The sequence below is a fragment of the Diabrotica virgifera genome, chromosome 6, assembly GCF_917563875.1.
Source record: "Diabrotica virgifera virgifera chromosome 6, PGI_DIABVI_V3a".
Taxonomy (NCBI): Eukaryota; Metazoa; Arthropoda; class Insecta; order Coleoptera; family Chrysomelidae; genus Diabrotica; species Diabrotica virgifera.
Genome location: NC_065448.1, coordinates 180,893,890 through 180,906,594, shown reverse-complemented (window position 1 = coordinate 180,906,594; position 12,705 = coordinate 180,893,890). Strand labels below are relative to the sequence as shown.

The window sequence follows — 12,705 nt, the reverse complement described above, 5'->3', positions numbered from 1 at the left end:
TCGTATTTCATAAACCAGTGGTCCGATTTGAGTGATTCTTTTAGTATGTTATAGCCTTATTATTTAAGAACATCGGTGTAATAATATTGTTGCTAGACAGGTAAATGTCATTTTATACCGGGTGTAACAAGCATACTGTGTTTTTTTCTTAAAGTTCGGAACGCCCTGTAGAATATTCCAGCATATATAAAATATTAAAATTTAAACTCGTTTGTAGAATTATGCTTTCTTAACATTTTCTTTTTTGATTCATTTGCTTATGTTGGAAAATAAAAAAGTTATGTGCTCTAACAACTAGCCATGTTTTTTATCAATAAATCCTCATAGTAGGGGAGAAGAGTATGCTAAATTTGCAATTACTCGAGCGATCTTGTGACCTGGAGTGGATTGTGAAGAGTGGGTGCTACAACCAAAAAAAGTTAAGTTAAGTTTTCCATAAAGTGTGGGACTCTCCATTTTTCAATTTAATTTTCCATTTCCACCAATCGTTTTTTCCGATTATAGCGCTATTTATCCAAAATAGGAAAAAATGTTGCGAATAAAAGTTGCTTATTTTTACGTCAAGGATCCAAATCTGCAATAAAAATTGGGGCTCCTATTTTATATTTTAATGTAACCCCCAACCACACCTCCGTGGGGGGTCGTGTTTGGTGCCATTCGGTAGATTTTTGAAAAATATTGAATAGGTGTATTTTGCAGTTTTACGATCTGATGTTCATTTCGCAAAATATCGCAGGGTTCGTATTTATAATTTTTAATTTACCCCCCACCCCTCTCCGTGGGGTGTCACGAGCCACCACGGAGGTGGGGTGTGGTATTTAATTTAAAATCTTAAATAGGAGCCCCAATTTTTATTGTAGATTTCGATTCTTTACGTAAAAATAAGCAACTTTTATTCGACATATTTATTCGAATTATGGATAGATAGCGCTATAATCGGAGAAAAATGATTGTTTCAAATGGAAAATTAAATTAAAAAATGAAAAGTCCCCCACTTTATGGAAAACTTAACTTAACCTTTTTCTGATTTTAGCACATACCCTTCACAATCCAATAGGTTTCCATAACGCTCGAGTAACTGCAAATTTAGTATACTTTCCTCCCCTACTATGAGTATATATAAGTAAATGAATCGAAAAGGAAAATGTTAATCAAGCCTAAGTCTACAATCGAGTATTAATTCTAATATTTTACATATGCTAGAATATTCCACAGGGTGTTCCAAACTTTAAGAAAAAAAACACAGTATGATTGGTACACCCGGTATAAAATGGTATTTACCTGTCTAGCAACAATATTATTACAGCGATATTCTTAAATAATAAGGCTATAACACACTAAAAGAATAACTCAAATCGGACCACTGGTTTATGAAATACGAGACATCAAACATGTCCCATTTTTAACGTGTTCGGCTAATTTTGCCGGTGTGTGTATTTCCAGTAGAATTCTTATATCTGGCGTACAAAGTACGCTAGCGCGTGTAGTTAAATGTTAAACGCAAATAACTTGACAACTACTTACTTTATCGCAATGAGACAAAAGGATGATATTTATGTTGAAACAAATGACACGATATACTACCCCAGCTAATTGAAATATCATTCGAAAATAATATTTGAACCAACCAATATAGCTATCGTTCACCCTAGCTTAGCTCAGTCTCCCAAGTTGTGTATTCGTCTTGTATTAATCTTAAACATGAACTATGAAAATTCAGAATGGAAGCAAACAAAACAATATTTTAACCAATCATGTTTATTGTTCAATAAAGATAGAATAAAAATGTGACTTATTAAATGCATTAACAAATACATTCAAATTCTTGCCAAAAACTAACAATTTCTGGATTATACTTATGGCGTTTGGTATCTGCTTCCATGTTAACTTCTTGATGTCGAATGGTACTGCTGTTGGTTCTGCAACTGGCTCTGGCGACGTGGATGTTCTGGGCCACCAGGCCTACAGGTGTTGGTTACTTGCAGTCTAGATTAGTTGTTGCAGTCTAGATCAGTGGTTCCCAACCTTTTTCCCATGATCGCCCCCCTTAGACAGGTTTCACCAGTTGTGAATACTATAATCGCCCCCCTCCCCAATTAAATTGAAACAAAAAATTAATCAGTACAATATTGATTTATTTTTACATTTCGTAAAATGATACATGGTAAGTCATCATTCAATCTTCGCTTGTCCACTGCTGGACATAGATCTCTCTCATAATTTTCCCTCTATTTCGATCTTGTGCCTCTTGCATCTTGTCCACGTGTTGGTGAACATGGTTAGTAATAATTGTTAATTTCTCCCTTGGGCCTGGTGATACTAACATAATTTCTTTATGTCTGGCTCAATGTTGGTTAATAGCTATGTACCTCAAATCCCCTCCAAGGTGGAGGCAATATGTTTTAAGATCCTCAGAATAACCACATGATGATTTCTGGGGAATTTGGTCAGATCTCCTCTCTGTATATTTTCTTCAAAAATATATAGTTTGTCAATGAATGCTCCGACTACTCCCTTCGCTTTGGCCATATTTATGTTCTTCCTTTGTAATTCCAGATTCGTTCCATTAAATTTTTCAGAAATATCTGATAGTTAAGCGATATCATTTCGCTTCTCTTGTAGTGCTGTACTCAGTGTGGGGTCAGTAGTTATAAGAAATTCTATAACAGTATCCATGAGACTGCAGAACCGCCGTAAGCAATTCCCTTTCGAAAGCCAGCGGACTTCCGTATGTAGTACTGGAGTAGAAATGTATTAAATATCTCATCATTTTCTTTACAGAGTGTCAGAGTGTACGAAATATTCCATCATTCTTTGGTTTTGCTTTAATTTTATTTACCTCATCTGTGACAAGACCAATATTTACATATGAAGCACAGACATGGACCTTCACAAAGAAAAATATGGAAAGGATGGCCAATACTCAAAGTGCAATGGAAAGAAAGATGCTGGGTATCAAGCTAAGTGACAAAAATAAAAATACATGGGTCAGAAATAAAACCAAAGTGAAAGATCTAAACAAACATGCAGCTACTCTCTAGTGGAAAACATGACAAAACAACAGACAAAAAGACGGAAGATGGAATGAAGCGATAATCCACTAGAGACCTTGAGACCGTAAAAGAGGAAAGGGCAGACCATAGATGAGATGGTCGAATGACCCAAAAAGATACGCTGTGACCAGATGAACAGGATTAGCACTGAACGAAGAAGAGTGAAAAATAAGAGGGAGGCCTACGCTCAACTTTGGACAAATGAAGGGCAAAAGATAGATAGATGACAAAACGACCACAATTTCGGCCGTACACTTTTTGTTAGAGTCAGATCGGCAGGGTCGGTACCTACTCTCATCATTCTTATCCAATTTCTATCCCTTTCTCTTTTGTGCGGATGTTCGCCCAATACGAAAGCTCGATAAAAGGAAAATGCAAAATTAATTATAATGTATTACTTACCTATAGAATTAAATTGTATCATGATCCATAGCCCTCTGTTACTAGACGAGATGTTTGTGTTATTATTACCTGCATTGGTGTACATTTAATTACTTTTTATTATCCTATGGATATCCGATCGAAAATATTGTTTTTTCTTCTCTATTACCAATTTCTCGTTTCCCAGATGCTAATCGCCCACCTTATCGCCCCCTTTTCTCTATTGCCCCCCATATCGCCCCCTTCGCTCTATCGCCCCCTGAAAATCTCAAATCGGCCCCAAGGGGGCGATCGCCCCCCGGTTGGAAATCACTGGTCTAGATGATTTGTTCCTCGTTGTTGTATCGCCGGCGATTGAGGATTGTTGAAGCTCCCGGAGGGAGGACGGTGATCTTTTATCCCAAAAACCTAGAAGATATAATGCATATAAGTGACAATCAAGAATTTTATAACCAAAATGTACCTTTGCCAAATAGTATTCAAAAACTAGTAGATGGCACGGGTAAATTAAATTGAATTATGATTGATGCTAGTTAAAATTTGATTTACACGTATATATACGTAAATTAGTAAGAAATACGTATTTAAAATTGACCATGTGCTCGTAGACATGGAAGGTTAGGTATAGGAAAAAACGACTTCTTTTTCTTCAGGTGCCATCTCCGCTACGAAGGTTGGCAATCATCATAGCTATTTTAATTTTTGAGGCAGTAGCTCTAAATAGTTGTTTTGAGCTGCATCCAAACCATTCTCTGAGGTTCTTCAGCCATGAAATTCGTCTTCTGCCGATGCTTCTTCTGCCATCTATCTTTCCCTGCATTGTGAGTCGCAAGATGCCATACTTCTCGCCCCGCGAGATGTATCTCACATGTGCGAGATACTGTAGTTTTCTTTCTTTAATTGTAAGTTCAACTTCCTTCTCTTTACCTATTCTTCTCAGTACTTCATTGTTCGTAACTCTATCTACCCAGGAAACCCTCATAATTCTTCTATAGGTCCACATTTCAAAGGCGTTAAGTCGTCTCACTGTCTCTACATTTAACGTCCATGATTCCAGTCCATAGTATAGTACACTATATACGTAACATTTTGTTAGGCGTACTTTAAGAGCTAATTTTAAATCTTTGCTACATAGGACCTTTTTCATTTTCATAAAATTAGAACGTGCTTTCTCGATTCTGACTTTGATTTCTGCAGAGTAGTCATTATTTTCAGTTATAAGTGTTCCTAGGTAAGTGTACTTTTTTACTCTTTCGATCTGCTGGCCCTCTACTATCAAGATTTCGTTAGTATTATGGTTGTTTTTACTAATTTTCATAAACTTCGTCTTTTTGATATTGAGAGAGAGTCCGTACTCCCTACTACACCTTACTATTTTACTCATGAGTATTTGCAGGTCTTGTAAACTACCGGCTATTATTACTGTATCATCTGCATATCTGATGTTATTAACTAAGACTCCATTTACTCTTATGCCGACTGTTTCATTTTCAAGATTTTCTCGCATTACCTCTTCAGAAGAGGCGTTAAATAATAGAGGTGATAGTATGCAGCCTTGCCTGACTCCTCTCTTTATTTCCATTTCTTCAGATGTTTCTTTTTATATTCTTACTATTGCTCGCTGATTGTAATAGAAATGTGTTATTAGTCTTAAATCTCTTTCATCTAGGTTTTTAGTTTTTAGAATTTCCATGAGTCGGTCATGTTTTACTTTATCAAAGGCTTTATTGTAGTCTATAAAACAGACGTAAAGAGAACGGTTAACATCCAAACATCTCTGTGTCAGCACGTTGAAGGAGAATAATGCCTCTCTGGTGCCCATACCATTGCGGAAGCCATATTGAGTGTCGCTAATATCCAGCTCCAGTTTAGAGTGTATTCTGACGTGGATAATTTTCAGCAGAATTTTCAAGGTATGTGACATTAAGCTTATGGTTCGGTAGTCACTGCATTCTTTGGCATTCACTTTTTTTGGCAAACACACAAATGCTGATGTCAACATTTCTCTAGGGATGATTCCCGTAGTATAGATAGCGTTGAACAGTTCTACTATTATGTCCAAGTTTTTCTCGTTGACCAACTTTATCAGCTCGCTAGGTAATTCATCTGGACCAGCAGATTTATTAGTTTTCATAGAGTTTATTGCCTGACTAACCTCTGATTTGGTTATCTCTGGGCCTACGTCTCCGGTTTGGCTATCTACGGATGTACTAGCTTCTCTTTGGTCATGAAATAGTTCCTCGATGTACTCTTTCCATCGTCGTAGTTTTCGTTCTGTCTCCATTATAATATTTCCGTTTTTGTCGAGCAATATATTTGAGGTTCTTCTATTTCCTATTCCGGCTAGCTCTTTGACTTTTTTATGTAGGTTGAAGTTGTCATATCTGTTTTGAAGTTCTTCTATTTCTTTACATTTTTCAGAGAAGTAGGTTTCTTTAGCCTCCCTAATTTTTCTTCTTATTTGGTTTTGAAGCTGTTTATAGCGGGTCTTATTTGTTTTGTTTTTTCTTCTTTCATTCATCAACTCTAGAATTTCCTTCGTCATCCATTCTTCTTTCTTACATTTGGTTGTTGTAAGTACTTTCTTACTTGGCTCTAATATCGAGGTTTTGAAGAATTGCCACTGCTGTTCTACGTTGCAATTATTTCCTGGGTTTCTATCTAGATTTGTGTTGATTTCATGTTTCAAATTTTCTTTTGTTTCTTCTGACTTAAGTTTCTGTATGTTAAGTTTATTGTTGTTGTGGCTTTTTTGCATCTTTTTTAGTTGAAGTAGAAACCTAGCAATAAGAAGACTGTGATCAGAAGATACGTCTGCTCCTGGATATGCCTTTACTGCCTGAATTGAGTTTCGATATCTGTGCTTTATTAGGATGTAGTCAATTTGATTTCTGACGATTTTGTTGTCTTTGTCAGCTGGCGATTTCCATGTATAAAGGCGTCGATTAGGTAATTCTTTATGTATTTGCGACTATAACATTAATCTCCTGGCAAAATTCTATTAGGCGATCCCCTCTATCATTTCGTTCGCCAAGTCCATATGGCCCTACATTAGGGTAGCATTTTCCTTCGCCAATTTTTGCATTGAAATCACCCATGATCACTGTTATGTCTCTAGATGCTGTGAACTGTAATGTTTTTTGAAGTTCGCTATAAAAGTTTTCTATTTCTTCCTCATTTTTGTCAGCAGTTGGCGCATTAATCTGAATTAGGTTCATTTTTCCATGAGTTGTCAATAACTGCAACATTATAATTCTTTCGGACGCCGGAACGAAGCCTGTTACTGATCTCTTTACCTTTTCACTGAGGATCATAGCAACTCCATATCTGTGTTGGGTGTCGCTGCTTCCAGAGTAATAGATTCGCCCATTGCCTCTATTGAGTTCGCCAGAACTGACCCATCTTGTATCGCTTATTCCTAATATATCGATATCTAGTCGCATCATCTCTTGCTGTATATTCCTCAGTTTCCCAGGTTCATACATACTTCTTACATTCCATGTAGCGATTTTGTAGGTGGATTTGTATATATTTAGGGAACAGGGATTTCGCTGACTAACGGCCTGGGAAGCCCTGTCGTTACTGTTGTTTCTTCCCCTGCCGAATCTTGGCATCCGAGAACCATGATTAGTAGGTTGTTGATTGTCATTTCTGCAAGCCATGACGATTTCTAGGGATACTCCATGAGTCTTTAATGCAGTGGTTTCCCGTTGCGTTCTGCATTCTTATACCGTTGACCATTCTGTAGGGTTCATCCGCTTTCGAAACCGATTTCTCAGTTTCAGGACAAAAGAGTGCCCTGCCACTTACCAACTCATCCGCCCGAAGCCGTTGGTCAGTAAGTGGGGGATTGCTTATACCGGCAATCATTCGGTGAAGAGCAGGTAGGTTGTAGAAAGAAATATAGTGACCCGTCTGCCCTCGGAAACCTAATAGCCATTCGGGGTCGGAAGAAGAAGAGGTAGCCAAGAGAGGCCGATAGGAAAGATTAAAGACATTTCACTTAAGACTAGTTGAAAAAAAGTAAAATGTGAAGGCCCTTATGATCCGCCAGGTGTGTTTCATAAGCGTATGAGTATTAATACACTTTGTGTTCCCGCTCATACTTCGGGGTGTTGACTACAGGCTGTATGGCTCGTCCAGCATGCCATAGCACGAAGGGTAGGGTGCACGTCATTTTACAATGTAAACACCCCAACTCCATGACCTGACAATCGACTATAAAAGAACGACTATAAAAAATCAATACAGGCTTGGAATAAAAACTCACCCCAAGAGAATAAGTGTTGAAAAAAAAATATATTATTCGAACTTCAAGCCCCTTTTTAGGAATAAGACCTCCCTTTCCATTTGGTCTCAGCGAGCGATGAAGTGTCACTGTCATATCAGCGAAACACACAACACAGAACATAAAATTTGAAATAACGACTATATAAGACAAGACTAGATCAGATGCTAGAATGTAAGATTATGAAGTATGTTTAGTATGACTTAGATGAAAAGAGAGTTGCCTATAGAACTGGCGCCAAACAGGTTTTTAACGGAAGAACAAGTTAAAACGAATACAGAAGATAATTATTAATGAAATAAGGTAAAATAATTATTTAAAAATAAAATAGCAAAGATATGACGTTTGTAATGTTACAAAGAAAAAGTAACAAGAAATAAAAAAAAACTTGCTGAAATGATTATTACGACAGTGGCGTAGATTGTGAGAGTGGAAAGTGGTGAAAATTAAATATATATCCCTACGGCACGCCTCTGGTAACAACGGAAAACTATCTTTTAAAACTAGTCAAAGTAACCTAACATGTGTAAAGTGTGTGTAAGTTTAAACAAAAAATATTAAAAGGTTCTTTAACAATGGGCTAAAATCATTTTAGAACATTTGTATTAAAACCCTCTGTATCTCGGTAAGAAAGAATATTTTATTTAAGTGTTTTGCGTTAAATCTTCGTATTTTATGATTTGTGCTAAGGTCTCCCCAGTTACGATATGGACAATTATTAATGAAACACCTTGTATATCCAAACACCCATTATAAATTATTACGTTTTAGAATTATTTTTTTATAAGACTACACAGGCAAAATAATCAAACGATTAAAATTTAAATATGACTGAAACAAATTACAGGCGTAAATTAATAAGATTATGTTGATGCACCTAGTTAGGCAACCCACACTTGGATTCGCTACAGAATTAGGTGGTCAATATCCTCCTGAGGTATCTCGTTCCATGTCCTAATTAACTCCTCCCTAAGTCTAAGGAGAAGGCTTTAAATTAAAAAATTTCCGAATCATCATGTCCCACATGTGTTCCGTTGGAGATATATCTGAGGATCTCTAAGCCCAGGCCTAAATATTGATTTCAGATTATTCAAAGAAGTTCACGGTGGATCTCGCCATGTATGGTCTTGCATTGTCATGCCGAAATAACTGGATGCTGGAACGTCTGAAGGTAGGGTATGAGATTATAGAAGTTTCAGAATTTCTTCTACTGACCGATGAGCTGTCATGTATATTCTGACAAATATTAGGAGTGACCTTGAATCATAAAAGATGGCAACCAATATCATAACCGTTCGACAAGAAACGAGAAACCTAGATTTCCTTGTTTACCACGTCGTCTTCTGAGCCTCACTCACCAAGCATGCTTCCCTAAACAGAATCAATATTCATCACTACAGACAACTCTATGCCATTTCTACCCGAATCCAATCGTTCTCTGCACAATTCAAGACGATTACGTCAATGTCCAGCGATAATAGGTAGCACCCAGTGGGCCGACTAAAACCACGAATTCGACGATAAATCTCGCATCTCAATTATTTTTCTTCTTCTTGTAGCGATTTGTAGTAATTTGCACACTGATGGTCTGAAAATATTTGTGGTTGTTATGTTGAACCACGTACGTAGATTTTTCAGCCACTAAATCCTTCGCCTTTCTGGTTCTCGTTTTCCTTCTAGTTTTCTCTGTAAAATTAGTAATAGGCTTATTTATGGACTTTAAGCATTGCTGATCTTGATGGCTGTCCTAATATTTATTCCTATAGAATCATAATCGTTTTATAATAGTCATTTATAGAGCTTTTAAAGTTACTTAAACTTGTCAACTCTTCCACTGTCTCACAACCTCAAAGAACTTAAAAAGTAGTCCATTGAAAATTATAATAATAACTTATCCTCATTACTTGATTTATTTCACAGAGGGCACTAACCCTTTCTTGCCAGATTTATCTAAAAATCAGTTGAATCATTTTTTATCTAAAGTTGAAACCAGTGGTGAATGACGACGAACCACATTATTTTCCGAGAATCAAAATAAAGATTTGACAAATCCATAAAAAAATATTATCTTCAATTTTGCTTACAAACAAATAAAATAGTTAAATTGTCAGGACAAAACATTTTTAAATTAAGGTGATACAGTAGCGATCAACAGGTAGCCAAAACGCGTTCCAAGATTGCGGCTGTAATTTTGAATATTTTTTCGAGATATTTGGCACACGTATTCGTAATATAATAAATAATGGCGGTACAGAGCCCAATTTGAAAAATATATTAATATGTGGAAATTACTCTATAATTAAATATAATATTAAAAAAACGAGCCTGTACCGCCATTAAGAAGAACAAAAAAATACACTTTCTTCAAATAAACTTTTTTATCCGATGCCTAGATTTTGTGTCATTTTGGAACTACTAATGAAATAAAAAATTTTAGTAGTTCCAAAATGACACAAAATCTAGGCATCGGATAAAAAAAATTATTTGAAGAAAGTGTATTTTTTTGTTCTTCTTAATGGCGGTACAGGCTCGTTTTTTTAATATTGTATTTAATTAAAGAGTAATTTCCACATATTAATATATTTTTCAAATTGGGCTCTGTACTGCCATTCTTTATTATATTACGAATACGTGTGCCAAATATCTCGAAAAAATATTCAAAATTACAGCTGCAATCTTGGAAAGCGTTTTGGCTACCTGTTGATCGCTACTGTTTCCTCTTAATTTATCGCACTGGCTATCTGATACCCAATTTTTATCAGACAGTGCTATATTAATTGTATTGTATAAAGGACCCTTCAATAAATTTTACACCTGTTACTTTTGTCCAAAATTTTGTAATCAGCGTAATCGTAATCAAAACATAACCTGCCGTAATTAACATATTTACGTTATCGGACTAAAGAAACGAGACTGTAAATTTCTCGGACAAGAGATCTACAATGAAGTTTTAAATAAAATGTTTTACTTCATAAGGCGGTTCTAATAATTTTAGGATCCAGTCTACAATGTATTCCAGTTTTGTATATTTTGTTGTTTATTATTTCGTGGAAAACAATAAATTAATAATTGGGATATTATTCTAATAATTTCTTCGGAAAGGTCCATGTTTAACCGAAATATAATGATTAATTTTTTTCTTCCAGGTTACATGAATTCGGCACTGAATCCCGTTATTTATACCATTTTTAATAAGGATTTCCGAAGAGCATTCAGAAGGATATTATTTAAGTGATGTATGTCCTATGTGTGCTGCTACAAGTGCGTTGGTAACAGGATCCGCACTGCACAGTTTCGCAGCGCACCTAGCGCCTTATATCGACATTAACATTATTCGACAATCCTTATCCAAATCTTATCCTAGGAAACTATACTTAGTTTCGGTTATAATGTTTTGTATGAGTTTGATGAAACCTTTGGTAGAACATGAACTGCGGAGTATCCAGTATTTAAATTATTTTGAATCAACTTTTTTTGATACAGCAACTCCCTAACAAAATACTGCACACACAAAACTATTGTTACAGCTATTCAGTAATATTTTCTAATCTTTTAGTTTATTTGTCTAGTGTACTTATCAGTGATAAGTATAATAGATAAATAATAAATAATTTTTATTCTTAAAATTAACGTAATTGATAAGTTACTGTTAATTTTCATTCAAGAAGGGATGTCAAAGTAAATAAGTATAAAAATTTGAGACAGGTTGTATATTAGTGCACCCAGTATCTTGACATGTAACACCGTTGCCATATCCTCAATTTTTTCATATTATCAAATTACATGCATTTAAAAAATATGTAGTTTTGAAACACCAATAAAGTTTTTTATCTTGTTAATAAATTGAAAAATAGTTTTGAATCACCAATAAATTAAAGTTTTATCAGTTGATCTTCTTTTTTATAACAACTTTAACTAACTTTGATTTAAAATGCCCCTTTTGAGCTTTCTGTATTAAAATACTTTACTTTATTGGTATTTCAAAACTATTCTTAAATGCATGTTTTGTGATACTATGAAAAATTTGAGGATATGGCAACGGAGTTACATGTCAAGCTATTGGGTGCACTAATATACAACCTGTCCAAAAACTGCTCCTATTGCAATAACCAAAATAAAGGAATATCATTGCATAAAAGCAATATAATTCCATAAAAACCATATGAAGGGTGAAGGAAAAAAACAGGGAATGTCACACTTTATAAAAAATTGAGATAGTGACATTATCTAACAGATATTTTATGTATTTACTATTTACAGTAGACTGGTACATAATAATTTGGACCGTCCGATAAATATGCCTATTTAAAATAATAGTGCGAAGGATAAAAACTGGAAATGTCCACGCGTGAAAGGTAAAAACAAGGAGAGTCCACTTGAAAAAAAAAACAAAAATTAACTACGTTTTTATTTTAAGTTAATCGTTTAGTTTCCTTTGTTTATGTTTGTTAGAAGTTTCTTTTATTTCTTAGGATACCTGTCCGTTCCGAACGTTAGCGGATCATTCTGGCGATGATGACTTTGTTGGTTGCTATACGGAATAGTTGTGTTAAGATCTTTCTATACCATGCTCTCAGGTTAGCAAAGCAGGATATTCTTCTTGGTCCTGGGGCCCTTTTTTCTTCAATTTTACCTTGTAAACTGCATTGGAGTAGCTCGTATCTGCCTTGATTTCTCAAGTCCCAAGTACGGCCTTTCACGATATTGACTAAATCTGCGGTTGTGTTCATCCTCCGTAGCCGTAGTACTTCTTCATTGCTGACTTTGGCACTTCCAATAAAGTTAGAGTTAAGCGTAATGGAGTTTCCCAAGAAATTAATGTGTGTTTTAAAGCATTCATGTCAATGCATGGTGTAACTAAGGGCAAAATTGAACACCTACAAAAAAAATTTAAAAGCTACAGGGACTTGTGGACAAGACAAACGTGGTAAGCATAGTTGCCAGCATAGAAAGTTGCATCCAGAATCGCGTGAAGCAATATAT

General features: G+C 35.4%; 1 protein-coding gene across 1 annotated transcript in view; it reads left to right on the top strand.

Annotated features, from left to right (window-relative positions):
• LOC114332409 (alpha-2B adrenergic receptor-like) overlaps positions 1-11,584 on the top strand; it is a 93,161-nt gene extending 81,577 nt beyond the window's left edge. The window contains exon 3 of the mRNA XM_050653117.1: positions 10,869-11,584. Within this exon, the coding sequence (XP_050509074.1) occupies positions 10,869-10,957 (89 nt within the window). The 3' untranslated portion in view covers positions 10,958-11,584. The remainder of the gene's footprint in view (positions 1-10,868) is intronic.
• Positions 11,585-12,705: the final 1,121 nt, after the last annotated feature.